Raw genomic sequence first — 19,428 nt, 5'->3', positions numbered from 1 at the left:
CCTCTCTGGGTCTCAGAAGCCCCATAGCAAGTTCCTTTTCCCTTGGTTGTAGGGATCAGGGATGAGGGCTTCCTTGTGGGTTTGTGGGGGTGGTCAGAATGGAACTGTCTGCAATCACCTCCTCATGTCAAGAAATGCGTGATATTAAGGAAATGTAACTGAGCTGAAGGCCCAGAAACAACTGGACCCTAGCTTGGGTGTTCAGCCCAGGTATGTGAGGAAAAAGCTGCAAAACTGCAAGTCCCAGGATGCCTTTCACTAATGAGCACAGTACAGAAAGTCTGCAGAGTTCACACATGCTCAGTGTGGTGGCTTGAGCCTATTTTCCATAGGCCGCTGACCAGATTAAATAAGGTGGAGCACATGGCCCCACCCCAAAACAGTCTTTAGGACTGTTGAGGCACACCCCAGGGTGGAGCCGGAATTTACCTTTGTACTTCACAGCAGGTCAGGGTTATTGGTGACTTGCTGTGTGGGTCTGGAACTGGCTGCCATCCTGACACGTCTCAGAGCTGCAAGCAGGTTTGAATCCAGGATCCTTGTGGCCCTGCTCCCTGATTCCTACCCCACTCCTCTGATTCTTCATTCTGTTCCCTTGGGGACCTTCCCACAGATTACCATGTCTCACAGAATTCCTGCTGCCCCTGAGGACCCCTGTGTTAGTTAAAGGATTTTTACTATCTGACTACAGGGTAATAGTCCACTTTTGATAGTCCCTTACGTGGAGACTCGACTCTCCACTGTTTTCCTGGCAGGCAAGAAATACTGGGAAGGATGGACCCCGGGGCATTATCACTTGAGGGTACAGGTTAGGGATCAGGGCTGAGGTGGGCAGATGGTGTCAGTCACCACATACGAGGCCTTGATGTCTGCCCTGCCTTCTGTAGGTCCTGCTAGACAGCCACCATGGCCTCTCAGGTTCTCGGGCTGGAAGAAGAGTCTGGCCCAAACCCTGGGGATTCTGAACTGGCTGTGAACCCCTTTGACGGGCTCCCCTTCTCTTCCCGCTACTACGAGCTGCTTGAGCAGCGCCGATCCTTGCCTATCTGGGCTGCTCGCTTTATCTTCTTGGAGCAGTTGGAGAGTAGCCCCAGTGGAGTGGTGCTGGTGTCTGGAGAGCCTGGCTCTGGCAAGAGCACCCAGGTTGGGGTTGGAGTAAAAAGGGAGGTGGGGAAAAGGAGACAGGCTGGCCCCAGGGTAGCTGGTGAAGGACCAGGGGACTCCCCAAATAAGAGATTAAACTGGCCACAGCTCCCCCAGCACTTTTGACTGGAGTTCTATATCTTGCTGACTGATTGTCCTTCCCTACCCTTACCCCAGATCCCACAGTGGTGTGCAGAGTTTGTGCTGGCCAGGGGTTTCCAGAAGGGCCGGGTAACTGTGACTCAGCCCTACCCTCTGGCAGCCCTGAGCTTGGCCCTGCAAGTTGCTGATGAAATGGACCTGACCCTGGGTCATGAGGTTGGATACAGCATCCCCCAAGAGGACTGCACTGGGCCTGACACCCTGCTCAGGTGTGGCCCCCTGCAGGCCTGACCCCAGATCTCCTTCCCCTCATCCAGTAGAAACAAGCCCAGTCTTCTGCTATCTCGCCATTCCCTCCCTCAGCCTAGCTCACCCTTTAAATCATGCATGATGACTGCTGAATTGAGCCCTTTAACCCCAGCCAGGGACCTCAGACGTCCAACCTCACCCTCATCATGAAAGTCTCACTTCCCTAACTGGAGCACAGCTTGTGAACAGTGTCCCCAGTGGGGTTGTGGGTCACAGGTAGAGGTCCATGGGCTTAGGAAGTCAGTCACGGGGTCTTTTTCTGATCTTTACTATCAGAATCTAGGCCCCCTGGGGAGAAGCTCCTCTGGACTTCTGGGGCTGGTCATTGTCTACACTGACTCCTCTGCCCACTGCCAATGTCAACAGGTTCTGCTGGGACAGGCTGCTTCTGCAGGAGGTGGCCTCGACCCGGGGCACTGGAGCGTGGGGTGTGCTGGTGCTGGATGAGGCTCAGGAGCGGTCAGTGGCCTCAGATTTGCTCCAGGGGCTCCTGCGAGATGCCAGGCTGGGAAACCTTCCAGGGGACCCCAGAGTGGTTGTAGTTACTGACCCAGCCCTCGAACCTAAGCTCCAGGCCTTCTGGGGCCATCCTCCTGTTGTACATGTACTTGGAGAGACTGGCAGGTGTTCCACTCCCGTCTACAGGGACACTGTCCCTACTGATAGAGTGGAAGCTGCCTGCCAAGCTGTGCTTGAATTGTGTCGGAAGGAGGCTCCAGGAGATGTGCTAGTGTACCTGCCCAGTGAGGAGGTAAAACATGGGATGCAAAAGGAGGTACTCATGCCTCATGTCTGTCCCTTCCTGTCCCGGGGGGGAATGTGAGCAATGCTTGTCAGGAACATTGGAGTTCTAGTACTTACTCTCCATTGGAGTCCTGAGGAAAAACTCTGGGGTTTCAGGGTAAAAAGGTCTACCACCCTCTTTTTGATTCCATACAATGCAGGGATTTGTGGTTCAGTGAGCTCCTGAAATTATAACACCCCAACTTTATGAGTATGTGCATTTTTTCAGAGTGAAGGGCCATAGTGTTTCGTCAGTTTTTCAAAGGGGTCTGTGACCCACAAAGGTGAGAACTACCCTAATACCCCACCCCTTTCCTCAGGAAATTTCCCTGTGCTGTGAGTCCTTGTCCAGGGATGGGGGGTCCTTGGTGAACCAAGGGCCTCCACCACGGGTGCTGCCCCTTCACCCAGGCTGTGGACAAGCTGTTCAGGCTGTGTATGAGGACATAGAATCGGGTGCCCGAAAGGTTGTGGTCACTCACTGGCTGGCCGACTTCTCCTTCTCCCTCCCTTCCATCCGACATGTCATTGACTCAGGACTGGAGCTTCGAAGTGTGAGTGCAAGAGAGGTGAGGGGACGTGGGGGCTAAAGATAGAAATAGCCCTCTCTCATCTGTCTTGGCCTTGGTTGGGGGGTGGTGACAGGTTTACAATCCTCAGATCCGAGCAGAATCCCAAGTGTTGAGACCAATCAGCAAGTGTCAGGCAGAGGCAAGACGACTGCGGGCAACAGGGGTCCTGCCAGGTAAGAGCCTTTGCCCTCAATGAAGTCAAACACGAAAAGAGTCACCAACCCACGAGCCCTGAGAAATCTACAGTGGTCTTCTTTCCCAGGTCTTTCTCCCCTCAGGATCCTGCCTCTGCCTGTATCCTAAGTCCTTCCTAGAACGAGAGGCTCCCCCGCTGCCCCAACCCAGGGTGTGTGAGGAGAATCTGAGCCCCCTGATATTACTACTAAAGAGGAGACAGATTGCAGAGCCAGGGGAGTGTCACTTCCTGGACCGGCCTGGTGAGCACCCCTCCTGCCCAAGTCCTGCTGTCCAGGTTCTGAGACCCCCTGCCCTGTAAGCCTTGTTCCCTCTGCAGCTCCAGAAGCACTGATGCAGGCCCTGGAAGATTTAGACTATCTGGCAGCCCTGGATGATAATGGGGACCTGTCAGACCTGGGAGTCATCCTATCAGAATTTCCCCTGGCCCCTGATCTGGCCAAAGCCCTGCTGGCCTCGTGCGAGTTTGACTGTGTGGATGAGATGCTCACCCTGGCCGCCATGCTCACTGGTATAAATCGCTTCTCTCTCTGGCTCTTATGGCCACTTCAGCCTTCCCTTTGGTGTTCTGGTGCTCCTAAAACCAGCCCATTCCACTTTCCTCTAGCTCCCAGCGCTCACAGTGCCTAAGGAACTAGGCTTCATCACTTATCCCTTTCCGATCTCTCTGTTGGTTCTTGCCCCTCAATATGCTTAAATCTCTCCTACCTGTTATTACTAAAACTGCACCCCTCTTCCTCAACCCTACACTCCCCTTCGGCTATACAGAATAATCTCTATCCTGTTCAGTCTAGGGTATTCCTCGCCTGCTGCATTCCAGCTTCAGGCCCACCACAACACTGACACAGCCTTCAGCTCACCAGTGGCCTCCTAGAGACCTAACCCAATGAACACTTTTGAGCCCCTGTTCATGACTTTCTTTTGACACTTAGAACACCAACCATTCCCACCTTAAAATTGCCCCTCCCTAAGCCTCTGTGACCCGCTCCTTGTGGTTTTCACCCTACCCCTCTGGCCACTCCCTAATCTCTTGAGCTCTTCCTCCTCTGCTTCATCCCTCCTCCTCCACTGTTAAGTTGGACCTCAGGGTTCTGTCCTTGCCCCTCTTGTCTTCCCATTCCCTGAACTCTCTGAGCAAGTTCATTCACCCCCATCGTCTGAAATGCCACAATATCATTCTTCTGAATCTTGGATTTATATATCTAACTCCTGAAGGATGTTTCTATCAGAATTGTCCATAATACTTCAACCCAGAACTGAACTCAAGCACTTTTGTTGTCGTTTTTGTTGAGCCTGAGCACTTTTTTTTAATAAATTTATTTTACTTATTTATTTATTGGCTGTGTCAGGTCTTCGTTGCTGCACACGGGCTTCGTCGCGGTGCGTGGGCTTCTCATTGCGGTGGCTTCTTTTGTTGCGGAGCATGGGCTCTAGGCGCGTGGGCTCAGTAGTTGTGGCTCGCGGGTTCTAGAGCGCAGGCTTAGTAGCTGTGGCACACGGGCTTAGCTGCTCCCCGGCATGTGGGATCTTCCCAGACTGGGGCTTGAACCCATGTCCCCTGCATTGGCAGGCAGATTCTTAACCACTGTGCCACCAGGGAAGCCCAAGCCTGAGCACTTTTTTAAACTACCCCCTACCACCACCACCACCAAATCATACAATCATCTCTGCAGCTCCACTATCATCATACTAGACTAAACTTTCTCCAGGTTTTTTCATTATTATTTTTCACTTTTCCTAATTTTTTAAAAATTTACCTGTTCGTCTCCATACTCACAGTCAGTGCCAGTGTTACCTCATCACTACTCAGCTGGATTCCTTTAGTAGCCTCCTGACTAATCATGTGAACTTCTTCCAAACACGTGGACTTTTAAAAACTCTTCATCAGCTATTCTCTACCTTCCGAACAGAATGTAAACTCATTTGCATAGCACATCCAGCCTCTCTTAACCTAGCCCATACCTACCGCTCCGGCTTAATCTCCTGCCACCCTGCCACACATGCCATCCCCTCCACTCATATACTAGGTGCTTGCAGTTCTCCAAACATGCTATCCCCGTGGTCTAGAATACTCCCTCTGCCCTTTCTCCACTGAACTAATTCCTACTCAAACTTCAGATACTGGCCTGCACACCTATTGGGCTTATCAAGTTTGCTTACTTGTTGATCTCTCCCAAGCTTCTTGAGGGCAGAGACTGTTTTTCATTTATTTATCTTCAGTGTCTAATAAACTGCATAGTCTCTAGAAGTCGTTTGAATAAAGTTCCCAAAGTGACACTTCTACCTCTTCGGTACACTGCTGTCCTTTCTCATTCCCCAAAATGAACTTCCTCTCTTCTGCCTCCAGCTGCCCCTGGGTTTACTCGTCCTCCACTCTGTGCAGAAGAAGCTGCCCTGCGTCGGGCACTGGAACACGTGGATGGTGATCACAGCTCTCTGATCCAGGTGTATGAAGCCTTTATACAGAGTGAGTGGTCCGACCTGCATCCCCTTACAGAATCCAGATTTTCCAAAGAGAGGAAGTGGTGTGCAACCAGCTGACAGATCTCTATTCCCAGGAAAAGGAAGCCCTTTGGCCAAGGGTTGGGTTCTTTTGGGGGTCTCAAGGGCTTTAGCTATAGCCGGTCCCTTTCTATTCCTAGGTGGAGCAGACAAGGCTTGGTGCCAGGCTCGGGGTCTAAACTGGGCAGCATTGTGCCAAGCCCATAAACTTCGGGGAGAACTCCTAGAACTCATGCAACGGATTGAACTTCCCTTGTCTCAACCAGCCTTTGGCTCTGAGCAGAATCGCAGAGACCTTCAGAAAGCACTGGTGTCAGGATACTTCCTTAAGGTTAGGGGAAAGAGTTGGGGTGAGGGTCATAAAAGGAGCAAAACGTAGAGGAAGCAAAGATTGGTGTATGTCACCTCTGAAATTGGGGTCCAGGTGGCCATACAAAGGATTCTTTAGAACCAGGAGAAACTTTTCCTTTGAGGTTTTGGATACAAGGGGCTATGGAGATGCCATACAGTATCGTAGTATGGTAGGGCTATAACACCTAGAGGTATGCTTTACTTTTAATACTGTCACCACCCTTGCTAATAATTCTTTCTCAACCCCCTTTTCCTTCTTCTACTGACACTTCACTCTCACTTATTCCTTCAATATCTTTGTCTTTCAATGAGGTGGCCCGAGACACAGATGGAACTGGAAATTACCTGCTCCTAACCCATAAGCATGTGGCCCAGCTCTCCCCATACTGCTGCTACAGAAGCCGCAGGGCTCCTGCCAGACCCCCGCCCTGGGTGCTTTACCACAATTTCTCCGTTTCCAAAGACAACTGCCTTTCCATTGTTTCTGAGATTCAACCACAGATGTGAGTTCCCTGACAACCCTCTTACACTACCCATTCCTCTTCCTGGGGCCAAAATTAAAGCTAGGGATTTAGAGACCCTAAGAAGAGGAGGGGGGTCTTAGTGGTTTGTATTAATATATGATTTGAGGAGACAGGGTTTGTGGAAGGGGTAGTAAGAAGTTTAACAACATGCATTATAAAAGAGGATACAGAAATCATCTAATTATAACTGTCTCTGTCAGGCTGGTGGAATTGGCCCCTCCATACTTCCTGAGTAACTTGCCCCCTAGTGAGAGCAGAGACTTCCTGAACCAGCTGAGGGAAGAAATGGCAGATTCTTCAACAGGGAGTGAATCTTCCTCCACCCAAGAGCTTGGAGATGCCTGTGTCCTGCAGTGACCTGCCTGCGGAGTGAAGCTGAGCTCATCTCATCACATTAGATCTTCCTTCAGGCTAGCACCTAGGCAGCCAGCCAGATTTAGAAGCCCAAAGTTAAGGATCAAATACTGGAACCTGAGTTCCAAGAAATGGTGGGCTGGGAGTGGAGCGAATTGGGTAAGCCACAGTCTAAACAGAGTAGGACCCTTTCCTTAGCTTTCTTCTATTTATTGGAGAGGAACTAACATGCCTTTCATACACCCAACTTATGCCAAACCCATCCTTGTGTTCCCTTTTGGTCTATAAAAGTTCTTTTTATATGGTGTCAAATTTGAGTTTGGTTCTGCGGCATTTGCAATATCCATGAGTTAGAGATGAGTTAGTATGAAAGAATAAGAGTCAACTCCAACAGTGACATCCTCTTGCCTGGTTCCCACCTCTAGTCAAGACTTGTACTATGACTAACCTAGCTGTCACTAACATGGAACATGAGTAGTTTGACTACAGTTGGCCTCTAACCCTGCCTAAAGCTTACCTCCCTCTATCACACTGCTCTTGCCTCCAGGGGAGAAAGAAAGGCTGTGCTATAAGAATCAGACAAAGTCTTCCCTTTTGTTCTCATACAACTTAAATCCTGCTCTTCTTAAACCTCAAGGCTACTGCAGCCATACCCAAACTCTTAACTTTCCATCAACAAGCTTCCCAGCAGCCCCTGGCCCACTCACAAGTTTTTCTAACAACTTCAAGGTCATCATGCTTTTCTCTTTTCAGCTGGGTACTGTGTTCCCTTTTCTTCCTTTGGACTATTAATTTTGATATCCTCAATCATCTTGCACATTGTAAATGTATTTATAGAAATTGATGGAAAGGAACCTTTAATCCTTAGAACTTTGCTTTTTGCCTCAGTTTCCTCCCTTGGAGATTCTGTCTGTTCTCATCATTCCACCTATTTCCTACCTCTATGTGGATGTCTACTGACCTCCCCCAAACGGCATTTTTCCAGAATTTATTCTCTCTAGGTCTAGCATTTAGTTTTGCCTGCAGAGTTAATCTTGGTTCTATCTTCCCAATTTCCCTTTCATCATCCACAACACCATTGATTTCTTGATCCTTTACATTTCCAACCTGGGAATTACCTTTGATTATTTTTAGGCCTATCACTTCCTAATTATTTGCCAAATTCTGCTCACCCTAACTCCATTGGGCCCATTAACTTTGTCCAGTGCCTCCTCCTCTTCCCTCTCTGTCCCCGAGGGACACCAGAGCCAGATTAGTGTTCCCAGATTTTCTCTTCCATTGAGTGTGTAAGTATCCGTCTCGCCTGCCACCCACTTGTAAGGCTCAAGAGAGAGGACGTAGTCAGCCGGTTAAACACACAGACAACATGGCCTCAAAGTCCTTAGCGATTATTTTACAGTTGAAGGATGAGACGCCCAGCGTAGATAACCCTCTGGTTCCTGTCGCGGTCAGTCGGACTCGCTTTCCAGCACCTCCTCCATTACTCCTCTGTCGTTGACGTCTTCCTTCCTTCCTTCACACCTTTGCTACAGACCCAGCCCGTGCGGGCTGCAGCCTCCTGACTCCAGCCGGGCCTGTAAACCTACTCCAGCCACACAGAACCCCAGCTCCAACACACCCACGGAAGAATCCGGAGTCCCTCAAGAGAGCAGCCATTGGCCAGCCCGCCCCCCTCCCCGCGTCTCATTGGCTATCATACTGCAGGTCCCGCCCCCTCAGCGCCTCGGGTTCCAGCCGCGGTGCCACAGTCTAAGTGAAAAATGGCGGGAAAGGTCACGATTAAGCGCGCGGGGCAACAGCACAACGCTGGCCTGGGAGCCGGCAGTGGCCGAGGAGCCCTTGACGATAGCCTCAAGGCCACCTCCTCCTCACACGCTCCACTGCTACGGAACCACGGGGTGGGCGGCCGTGCGCTCCAAGGCCCCGGGCCCAGGGCTCCACGCGGCGCCTCAGTCCGGAAAAGAGCACTCGGCCGGTCGGGCAGGCGTCGCTCACACCACTGAGGCGAGCCCGGACACGGAAGCCACCTTGTTGTCCTCGGCCCAGGGCTGCAGGTTCTGCAGCGCGAAGAGCGACGAGTTGTGCAGGCAGAGCGGGTCCGGGGGCAGCGGCGGCCGTAGCGGCCGCGGTAGTGCGTCCTGCTGGAGGTGCAGAAGCAGTCGGCCCGCACGGTGCCGCTCTGCCTCGCGCTCCTCTGCCGTCTGGCGCCTGGGCGGGCGGAGACGCGGGGTCAGCGAGGACGGCCCTCGCCCGCCCCACGCCTCACCGCCACTTGGCCCGGCCCGGTCCCTCGCCCGCCCCGCGCCTCACCGCCACTTGGTGCGCCGGTTCTGGAACCACGTCTTGACCTGCGCGTCGGTCATGCGCAGGGCCTTGGCCAGCGCCGCCCTCTCGGCCGAGGCCAGGTACTTCTGGCGCAGGAAGCGTCGCTCCAGCTCCAGCACCTGCGAGCGGGAGAAGGATGTGCGCGGCTTCTTCCGCTTTGGGGGGGTCCGGTTTTGGTAGGGGTGACCTATACGGCGCGTCCCGGAGAAGGGCGAGAGCGCCGCTACAGGGAGGAAGAAAGAGCAAGGCAGGGTTTTCGGGGCGGCCCGAGGTGTCACTGAGAAGAGAGCGCGGCTGCCAATGCTGCAGAGCTCCCGCGCCCGGTCCCTACGGTGCCCCAAGCTCGACCCCGCACCAGTAGAGGCTTCTAGACAAGAAAAGGCCTCGGAAATGGCCCTCCCACTTGGGTGAGGGAGAGACGTCCCCCGTAACTTCACCCTGCCCTTCCCGCGGTGTGGACAGCGAACTGCAGAGGAGGGCGCGGGCATCGACGGCAGCTACCTCCCCATCGCCTCTCAGCAGCGGGACCAAGAGATACAAATTGAGGGAGGATCCCCTGGGATTAGGGGCGGAGGGTACGAAAGGGGACCTTGAGTTGGAGCAGAAGGATCAAAGATGAGGATACCGGGTCAGTGTGGGGCATGACGCTGGAGGGATCGGGCAACCTCACCAGTGAGCCGGTCCTTGGCATAGCGGCGGCCGCTGTCCATCCAAGGGAAGGTGAGTCCCGCTAGGCCCCCGGCGCCGCCCAAACCCGAGGGTCCAGGAACAGCAGGCGCGCCTCCAGCGGGCGGCTGCACTGGCAGCGGGCGGTGCGCCGGGACGCGGATCACGCCGCCCGGGCCCACACCAGAGCTGCCTGGTAGCGGGGCCAGCGAGCCCGCGGGGCCGTAGCTTGAGGCTCCGTGAAATCCACCCGAGAACGCCACACTCTCCCCATGGCCCTGGCCCGCTCGACCCGGGCCTAGGCCGCTCCCGGGGGGTTCCGGGCAGCTCAGGATCTGATCGATTCCGAAGCTGATTGGCTCGTGGTGCGGGAGGTTGTGCGAGGCCAACACCGCCGGCTCCATGGGTCCGCGTCAAGGAGGACCGCAGGAGGCTTGGCAGTTGGGGAGGGCGCCCCAAACAGCTCTGGGAGCCCAGCAGCGGAGCGTTTGGGGCGGTGGCCTCAGGGGCCAGCGGGGCTGGCCGTGGAGAGGCGCCGGGGCCCCCAGGACATCTTCATCCCTGTGTACGGGGAGTAACCGCGCCCGTGCCGGCCTCTGCCGGGCGTCGGCGCAGGGACTCGCATCCCGGGGGAGCGCGACCCACTGGGGCCCCAGGAGCGCCCTTGCTGACTCTGAAGAGCAGATGGACGCTGGACTGCCAGGGCCTCTGCCCGAGTCCGGGGTGGAGAGGGTTGGCCGGCTCGGGCTGGGGCAGTGACTGACAGAGCAGCCTCGGGTGGGCAGTGGGGGCTGGGGGTAGGGCAGGGGCGGGGCCGGGCCTGTTAAAGGGGAAGAGACGCCTGTTTGCTCTGAGCGCGGGGAAGACTGGCCGGCGGGAATGGTGGGGGTGTTGGAGGGGGGAAGGTGGCGAGGGTGTTATGAGCTTGCACGGGAGGGGCCGGTGCTTGGGCCGCTACGCGCTGAGTCAGCCGAGATGCGCAAGGCAACTCCATCCTCGCTGGCCTCCGCCTTTGGGGTTTCCTCGGCCTCACCGGCTTCCTTGCAGGTGCCTCCTCCCACAGCCCCCACTCTTCGCCTCCCGATGGGTCCTGCCTGACGACTCCCGAATTCGTTGTGGCCCCCGCCTAAATGCTCTCGAAGACCAAATCTCGTTGTGGCTTTCTGGCTCAGATGGGAAGCGGCTGGGGAACGGGGCCGGCGAGTTGGAGGCCCGGGAAGAGGACAGGTGTGGGAAGGCGGTGGCAGGGCGTCCGGTGGGCTAGGGCGGGGAACAACTACTCCGGGCCAGTGATCCTGGTGCTCCTCCCGGCCTCTCCCATAGGGGCCCTAGCTGCATTCGGGAGCGCCCGTAATGGGTGCCCAGTGTTTCTTAGAATTTCGATTTTCTGAAATCGGTGTAAAGCGGACCCGTGGCTCCACCCGAGCCAACTCAGGTCGGTGGGGACTTGGGGCTGGCGTTCTGCCCCCAACAGGGAACCACCAACGCGGGACTCTGCCCCTCCACTCTGCGCCTAGGAAGTCTATTCTCACACACTCCCTCCCACCCCCGCAAAGGCGGGAGGACGAAATCGCCACAGAAATCGCCACTTCTGTGGGACCTCACAGAAGTCTTCGGAGGATCCTAACCGCCTCATTTCGCCTCATTTCGCAAAGCTGCTTCACTCCACCCAAGCCCAGGAAACTGTGCCTGGAGCGTGTCAGAGAAGGGAGGTGGGGAAAGACAGAAGCTGCTCGGTGACCTTGTGACCCCTTGCCGAGGACCCAGGAGCTGGGAGCGTGTGAACTCTGCATCCTTCCCCGGGATGGGACCCGGGGCCGGCCGGGCCCCTGTGCCTTAGACCCGCCCCTGCCGCCACCCAGCCCGGTGCAGGCCGCCATAATCGGGTTAGCTGGGTCGGAATTACATTACCTTCCCCGGCCCGCCCCGGACCCCGGGGTTGGGGGGGCTGGTTCCTGGCGCCTCTGAGCCGGTGAGACTGGGCGCCTGGAGGGGGATGTTCTTACCATCCCTCGGAGGGTGGGCACGATGAGTAGCTTGGCCTGCCTCGGCACGTGGTGGCCAAAGTACCCCACCCCACTGTGCCAGCTCTAGCCCCTCCGCTGCAGCCCACTCCGGTGCTCCCCTACAGGCTGCCAGTTACCCGTGTGAGCCGAAATGCCTTCTAAGTCTAGTAGATGGGTCTCCCTGGGAGCACGGATCTTCCAGTTGATTCTCCAGGATCTCCTGGGGAAAGCTCTGCCCCTCCTTTCTCCCTAGCAGATGGGCTGGCAGCCTGGCGCTTAGGGCACGGTAAGGGGTCTTTTCTCTCCAGGGAACCAGGAATGATATTTGGGCATCTGGGCAGGAAGATAAGGAAGAGAAAGAAGGGAGTAGGCTTTCTACTCACACAAAGCCACCAGCCCCTCAGTGTTCTCAGAAAACCTCAATCTGAAGGGGGTTAACGATGGGGGAGGGAGGCAGTGGGCATCAATAATATGTGACATCCTCCCCCAGTCTTGTCCACCTCCATCATCCATTTCTCCAGCTATTCCCCCACCCTGCCAACAATCCCTTCTGAAAGGGTTGCGGGGGCTGGGGGCTGGGGGCGGGTACTGCTACTTTGGCAGCTGTTTTTGTCTTGGTGAAGGAAACAGATATCACCACCTTCCCTAAGCCTTCACAGAACTCCAAGCATCTTTTCTCAGCAGTAGAGGGGTTGGGGCTACTAGAGAGCATGAAACCTCCACGGTTCAGGCAAACCCTTCAGAGATAGCAATGGGCTGGATTTCCCTGGATGAGAACAGAGAGCCTAGGGAGACAGTAAAGTAAATAAAGTCTCTCAAGGGGACTGGCCTGCAGGTTAGGAGTTTGTCAGTCCCCTTTCCCACTCTAGGGGTGGGCCTCAGGAGACAGTGAGCACTAGTGTGTCTCCAATCAAGCGGAATAAATCCTTCTTGAATGAATCAATGAGTGAATCAATGCAGGTGAAAAAGGTAGCATTGTGCAGACCTGTATACCTGCTTACTCTACATCCTGCCTTTTTTTTTTTATATATATCCTGCCTTTTGAGGTCAGCACAGATGGCACAGCCACCCAGAGATTACCCAACTGATCCTTGGAGGAGAATGGTCACAAACCTGGTAGTATATACACATCTTCTGGGGATTAAAAAAAAAAAATTCTGTCAGCCACAGTCCTAGGAATTTCTCGGCTTGCCTCTACCTTGCTAGTTCCCTGATTCTCTAGCAAGATGGTTCCTGCTAGTTTCTGTTCAGGCCTTCAAACCTGCAGCTTCAAAGGGAGAGGCCACATTCCCAGCCCATCCGCCTGAATCTTGTCTTCCGTCCTGCTGTTGGTGCCATGTCCCCACTCCTGTATCATCATTTTTCTTATCAATTTAGTCCTTCCTACCCCCAACTGTCTTAGGTCTCTACTATCTGGACAAAGTCTTTGCCCAACTTCTCAAGAGAAATTATGTGTTTCTTTTTCCCTTTTACTGCCCATACCCATTGCCTCCATTTCCCCATTATTTATTCTTTTAACCCACCGCAAGCTGGCTTCACTACATGGACCCTTTCTCAGAGAGCTCCCGTGTCCAGTGTCTGTTATCCAGGACTCCTCTGACATGTTTTACTTTGTTGACCATCAACTTTTTCTTGAAATGTCCATTCTTTTGGCTTCCATAATATCATATTATTCTACATCTTTGGACATTCACAGTCACTGCTTATGTTTTTCCTCCACCGACTTTTCTTCTTCCACCAAAGACTGTGAGCATTCTTAAGAGCTCAGACTTCAGCTTTACCCATCTCTACCTCTGCTCAGGTTTCATCCATTCCAATAGTTCCATCTATTACAGCTACCCAGAAAACTCTGAGACCTCAGTCCCTGGTTCTGACACTTGCTGTGTTCCACCCCACCATTCTAGTTTTCTGGCAAGCTCCACCTGCTTTCACTCTAGCCACCTTAAGTCCAACAGGCTGGAGGAAATTCTTCCCCTCAAGCTCCTTATTCACTTCCTCCTATTATTCTTTTCTTTGAAATGTTTCATACACAGTCCTTCCTTTCCATTTCCACAGATAAAAGCCTAGTCTAGGCCATCATCACCACCACGAAATATAGTTGTAAATACAATACAAAAATTCCTGCCATTGAGCACCTTACATTCTAGTGGGGGAGGCAGGTGAAAAGAAAATATATACAATAAACTTAATAATAACAATGCTAAGAAGAAAACTAAAGCAAGGAAGGAGAAAGAAGAAGTGTAAGAGTGGGGGATTATGATTTATCTAGATTGATCACAGAAGACCACATGGAGTAAAGACCTGAAGGAAGAAAAGGGCCATTTGGGTATCTGAGCATTTCAAGTTGGGGACACGAGAGTATATCCTGGTGTATCTGTGGAACAAACGGTGAGGGGGTCCAGTGTGTCTTGAGAGACTGAGGGACTGCGAAAGACCATGCAAGGCTTGAAGGCCATTGTAAGACTTGGACTTTTATTCTAATTGAAAAGAGAAGCTATTGGAAGGTTTTAAACAGAAAAGTAAGAAACCTCATTTTTAAATTTTATTTTAAGCAACTTTCTTAAGGCAAAACTGACATACAATAAAATGTACATATTTAAAGTGTACAATTTGATACACTGACATGTATACACACATGAAACCATCAACACAATCAAGATAATAAACATCCATCAACTCAAAAAAATGTCCCCTGCATCGGCAGGCGGACCCTCAACCACCGCGCCACCAGGGAAGCCCCCACGTATCCTTTTTTTATTCATGTTTTACTGGAATCACTGTGAGCTGCTATGTTTAGAATAGGCTAAAGAGGGGTAAAGGTACAAGCAAGGAAAGCAGGCAAAAAGCCACTGCAATCATCCAGAGAAGAGATAATGGCGTCTTGGAACAGAGAGGTAAGCAGTGGCTGTAGCGAGAAGTAGTTGATTAAAATATCACCAATCTCATAACTCCTTACCACTAATTCACTCTGAAGATAAATGAACAAATATGTTTTTCATAGGATAATTCACTCGCTTCCAAAACGTCTTTTAGCTCCCTATTGCCCTCAGGCTAAAGTCCCAACTCCACAAGGCTCTGCTTCTTCTATCACTACTCTCAGATCTACACCTGGGCCTCAGTCCAGTCCCTCTCCGTTCACTACCCCCCCACTTTGCCGTTCTTTTCTATTTCCACCACACTCCTTTCCCCACCCCCACCCCCAATCTCTAAATTGTGCCCACACAAAGACCCAATTCCTCCAGAAAGTCTTTCGGGGTCTCCACTGGTATCTCTCCCTTCTTGAGTCTCCAATTGCACCTGATGTTAATACTCCACAGTAATTTTATCTTTATTTTGTTTTTTTTAATCCCACTTTTTAAAAAGTACCTATGGACGTCGGTGTACCAGCTCTAGGGCCCCTGCGTCCTCCCCAAGTACGGGACTGGGCCTATGCTACCGCAGGAGTTCGCTGCCTCAGCGTGTCCATGTGTGGTAGTGTCCTAGCCGCCCTCCCCTCCTTCTTGGGCATCTGCTCTGCATTAGTCTGTCCCAGGCCTCCGCAGGCGCCGATGATTGAATCATCATCATTAAGCAGGGCCTGCTCCCCCATCCTCGGCGGCAGGGGAGAGTGTGGGGGCGGGGGTACGATCACTACCAAGTCCCTGGGGGTCCCTCCTTCCCCTCCACCCTCTACGAGATTCCGCAAAGCTCCGAGAAACCCCCGCTGTGAAGCCGGGACCAGGCCCACCATCGGGATGAAGCTCCGTAATGCGGACGCGTCAGCCGCGGAGGGCGACACAAGTAGAGGGCCCTGGAGGGGCTTCTTTAGCAGGGACATCATCACAGGAGATCGACGACCCTGAGCGGTGGCGGGAGGAGACCGCCGGGCCTTTGGGAGTTGAAGGCGGCCGTCTTTTGCAGGCTCCAAAAGTTAGTCCCGAGGTCATGTCGGGCCTATTATGATGATTACTACAGGAGCTCAAAGAGATAGGACCCCTTCCCAGGCACCCCCCGACTCCCTAATTACAGATTGAGGAGGGGGAGGGGCCAGTGGGGCTCAGGTGAGCACACGGCGAGAAAGGGACATGGGCGGGGCCTTACAGAGGCTCAGCGAATCTGAAAAGACCTAAGCCTTCGTTGCGAGGCGACAAGTCCCGCCCCGCAGGCGGCACCGGAAGTGGCCGGCCGGGATCAGCCTTTAAGATGGCGTCTCCTCAGGGGGGCCAGATTGCGATCGCGATGAGGCTTCGGAACCAGCTCCAGTCAGTGTACAAGATGGACCCGCTACGGAACGAGGTGCAGGGGCGGCAAGGTTACCACTGTGGTCGGCTAGCGGTGCGAACTGCGGCCGGCTACAGGACGGGCGGTGGCTGGCCGGGCGCCAGTGCGCCTGCGCAGAGACAGGGTGCCCAATGCGCCTGCGCGATTGCGGTCGGGTTGCCAAACTCCAGGCTAGGACGCCTGCGCATTGTGCCGCTCACCCTTTGTAGTCTCCCCTGGGAAAGGAAGGTGGGGCGAGTTGGCTTGGAGGGAGACCCCGCTGTGCGCGGAGCCCTCTGCTGGGCGGAGGGGGAGTGTCAATCCCCGGGAGCTAATCGGCTGACGGCGCAGGGCGCGGTGTTGGCCGTGGGGTCTGATGAGAGGCGACTTCCAAGTTGTGAAGGCGCACGGGTTGGGGTTGGGAGAGTGATCGTTGACGGAGGGTATGTCCGCAGGAGGAGGTCCGAGTAAAGATCAAAGACTTGAATGAGCACATCGTCTGTTGCCTGTGCGCAGGGTACTTCGTGGATGCCACCACCATAACAGAGTGTCTTCATACGTGTGAGTGCCCAGGACCCTGGCTGTTTCTTCCAGGCCCCACTTCCCACTAAGCCGGCTGCCAGCCTCTAGGCTGCTTGCCCCAACCACCCAGGCGACCCACCCAGCCCATGAGCCCGATTTCCAGAGGGCCCGAGAGTTTGCTTTTCTCTTCTTGCAGTCTGCAAGAGTTGTATTGTGAAGTACCTCCAAACCAGCAAGTACTGCCCCATGTGCAACATCAAGATCCACGAGACACAGCCACTGCTCAACCTCAAACTGGACCGGGTCATGCAGGACATCGTGTACAAGCTAGTGCCAGGCTTGCAAGACAGTGAGTAACCAACCTGACTTTGAGGGGCCTCTAGAGGACTGATGCTGGGTGACAGCTTGAGATGACAAGGGCTTTGGTAAAGAGGTTGACAGCTAGAGGGACAAAGAATGAGGGAGGGCTTATATTTTACTTCCTGTACTCCACTCCCTTCTAGGTGAAGAGAAACGGATCCGAGAATTCTACCAGTCCCGAGGCTTGGACCGGGTCACCCAGCCCAGCGGGGAAGGTATGTCTCTTGGTACCAGGAGGGTAAGGTAAAACCCCCAGAGCATTCCTCCTGCCCAGTTTTGCTCCCCGGGGAAAAAAGCGTATGGAACATGTGCCACTCTCCTCATTACTCTGTCTTTCTCAGAGCCAGCCCTGAGCAACCTTGGCCTCCCCTTCAGCAGCTTCGACCACTCAAAAGCCCACTACTATCGCTATGATGAGCAGCTGAGCCTATGCCTGGAGCGGCTGAGGTGAAGGACAGGTCATGGGCTATCTGAAGTGACAGTGACAATGACCCAGAGGCAGGGAGGGGCTCAGGGAGAGGGCGAGCAGTAAGGGAGTGTCTGTTCACGTGAAGAGAGTATATCACGGTCTGGGCAAGGGACAGGGGAAAGATAGAGCTCCCTAACCTGTGTCTGTTCCCCCCCCTCCCCAGTTCTGGCAAAGACAAGAATAAAAGCATCCTGCAGGTGAGCGGGGCTGAGGGGAGGTCCTCTTTAAGGAGACTCACCACCCCATGGCCCTTCCCTCACACACCTGTTCTCTTCCTTTCCCTCCCCACCCCCAGAACAAATATGTCCGATGTTCTGTTAGAGCTGAAGTTCGCCATCTCCGGAGGGTGCTCTGTCACCGCTTGATGCTAAATCCCCAGCATGTGAGTATCCCATAGTAAGTTTTTTTGGGAGGGCGGCTAAGAAAGGAGGAACAGAGTATAGGGTAGACCAGGGTAGTTCTTGACCTGTGCAAGAGGATACTTCTTGAAACTGTGCCCCTATCTCCCTTCTAGGTGCAGCTCCTTTTTGACAATGAAGTTCTCCCTGATCACATGACCATGAAGCAGATATGGCTCTCCCGCTGGTTCGGCAAGGTGAGCCAGTGCCAAGGCAGTCTCCAGGGCAGGGGCAGACTGAGGGGGCCTCTTGGGTAAGAATGTTCCCACTGACTGCTTCTTCCCTTTGTTCTCTCCTTAGCCATCCCCTTTGCTTTTACAATACAGTGTGAAAGAGAAGAGGAGGTAGGGGCCAAGCCCCCACCTATCCCTCTGCCCTTCCCTCCCCAGATATTTATGTGAAATTAACCTTGGCTTTATTTTTTGAAATAAAAACTTTAAAAACAGCATCTTTTTCCTTTTTTTTCCTGCCACACACTCATGCTTTGTCTTGTGTCCTGCTTCCCTCTTGAGTTTCATCAAGAAGGAGGGCCTCTCTATGTTGGTGTTCCCTCAGTGAATTGCCAAAGGAAAGCAGTAGAGGACCCTACATATGTAGAACTCTGCAGGTGACCTAAGTGAAACCAGGTCATTCATACCAGCTCTTTTTGGTGAAGGGAAGGGGAGCTCTCACCGTCCCTGAATGTTGCCACATATAATGCAGGCCTGAGTTGGAGGTATCCTAATTCAGTAGTGGTGAGAATGGGGTTAGGGTTTGACAGTGGCCACTGCAGGACTGAAGAAGAGTGATATTTGAAAGAAAATACAAAGAATTGCACTATGGGAGGAGCCTTAAAAAAAGTGGGATGCAAGAACACATGGGGATAGTCACAGCTGGAAACCTCGCTGTCCATATGAGATTCAGTGGGCCTTCAGGGACCTGGGCTAGGTGAAGCCAGGGTGTGGAGAGGGTAGTTGAAAAGAGGGAACTGGTGCTCAGAAGAGGCACTTTTTAGGAACAAGAGGGAAGCAATAAGGCGAGAACTCAGCACTGAGTAATTCAGCAAGCATTTCTTGTCTGTTTGAGCCAGACAGTAACAGAGGAGGGGACTGGAGGCCAAAGCAAGGAGCTCCTGAAGGAAGCTAATGGGCTGCTGTGGAATCTGGGACAAACTGGATGGCATAGGCAGCATAAATGTTAAACCTAATTTTAAAGTCTAAATCTGGCGCTGGCCAAAGTCTGACTCCATGAATTCAGGGGGCTCATTGGGTATAGCTTGTGAGGGCTGAAGGTGTCTGAGCTTCCCCAGATGGAGATTGGGTGGCAGGGGGCTCAGGGGAGGCCATAGTGAAGGTGGCCTGAACTGGCTAAAAGAGCCAGAGACTCAGGGGCAAAAACCTGAGCTCTCTCCCAGGGCACAGTAGGCGTGGGCTTCCCTCCCCATGGATGAAGCTTGTAGGCCAAGAGAAAGGCACATGTGGAGAGACTGCAGACAGCAAGGCAGAACCCTTGGTGAACCCTGGGCAGGCAGCAGGGACCAGGGTAGGGACACTGCAGGGCCACTGGCCCAGGCCCAGTTCCTTCCTGGCACCATCTCCAAGATTCCCGAGCCTCACGTGTTTCAGGAAT

At 53.5% G+C, this 19,428-nt stretch overlaps 3 protein-coding genes across 5 annotated transcripts; 2 read left to right on the top strand and 1 right to left on the bottom strand.

Annotated features, from left to right (window-relative positions):
* The first annotated feature begins 109 nt into the window (after window positions 1–109).
* DQX1 (DEAQ-box RNA dependent ATPase 1) lies at window positions 110–7,128 on the top strand. 3 transcript variants are annotated; one of them, XM_024765634.1, is made up of 12 exons: window positions 110–522; window positions 888–1,143; window positions 1,321–1,514; window positions 1,921–2,305; window positions 2,658–2,891; window positions 2,998–3,082; window positions 3,188–3,346; window positions 3,424–3,615; window positions 5,452–5,571; window positions 5,747–5,937; window positions 6,270–6,460; window positions 6,682–7,128. In XM_024765634.1, exons 2-12 carry the CDS (start codon window positions 907–909, stop codon window positions 6,836–6,838), a joined length of 2,145 nt encoding a protein of 714 aa, XP_024621402.1. In that variant the 5' UTR covers window positions 110–522; window positions 888–906; the 3' UTR covers window positions 6,839–7,128. The 3 variants fall into 3 exon arrangements, with proteins under 3 accessions (XP_024621402.1, XP_024621400.1, XP_024621403.1); XM_024765632.1 differs by having other exon boundaries at window positions 2,658–2,906; XM_024765635.1 differs by lacking the exon at window positions 6,270–6,460 and having other exon boundaries at window positions 2,658–2,906; window positions 6,682–6,851.
* Window positions 7,129–8,826: 1,698 nt separating this feature from the next.
* On the bottom strand, window positions 8,827–10,230 carry TLX2 (T cell leukemia homeobox 2). Its single transcript, XM_024765700.1, has 3 exons — window positions 9,831–10,230; window positions 9,146–9,383; window positions 8,827–9,043 (listed from the first exon to the last, which is right to left on the bottom strand). Exons 1-3 carry the CDS (start codon window positions 10,228–10,230, stop codon window positions 8,827–8,829), a joined length of 855 nt encoding a protein of 284 aa, XP_024621468.1.
* Window positions 10,231–15,970: 5,740 nt separating this feature from the next.
* On the top strand, window positions 15,971–18,257 carry PCGF1 (polycomb group ring finger 1). Its single transcript, XM_024765681.1, has 9 exons — window positions 15,971–16,107; window positions 16,527–16,632; window positions 16,790–16,942; window positions 17,097–17,168; window positions 17,295–17,400; window positions 17,586–17,619; window positions 17,718–17,804; window positions 17,937–18,017; window positions 18,121–18,257. Exons 1-9 carry the CDS (start codon window positions 16,015–16,017, stop codon window positions 18,166–18,168), a joined length of 780 nt encoding a protein of 259 aa, XP_024621449.1. The 5' UTR covers window positions 15,971–16,014; the 3' UTR covers window positions 18,169–18,257.
* Window positions 18,258–19,428: the final 1,171 nt, after the last annotated feature.

The sequence above is a fragment of the Neophocaena asiaeorientalis genome, unplaced genomic scaffold (genome assembly GCF_003031525.2).
Source record: "Neophocaena asiaeorientalis asiaeorientalis breed wild unplaced genomic scaffold, Neophocaena_asiaeorientalis_V1.1 scaffold1090, whole genome shotgun sequence".
NCBI lineage: Eukaryota > Metazoa > Chordata > Mammalia > Artiodactyla > Phocoenidae > Neophocaena > Neophocaena asiaeorientalis.
Note: the sequence above shows the minus strand (reverse complement) of the source record. Positions and strands in the feature narration are given on the sequence as shown.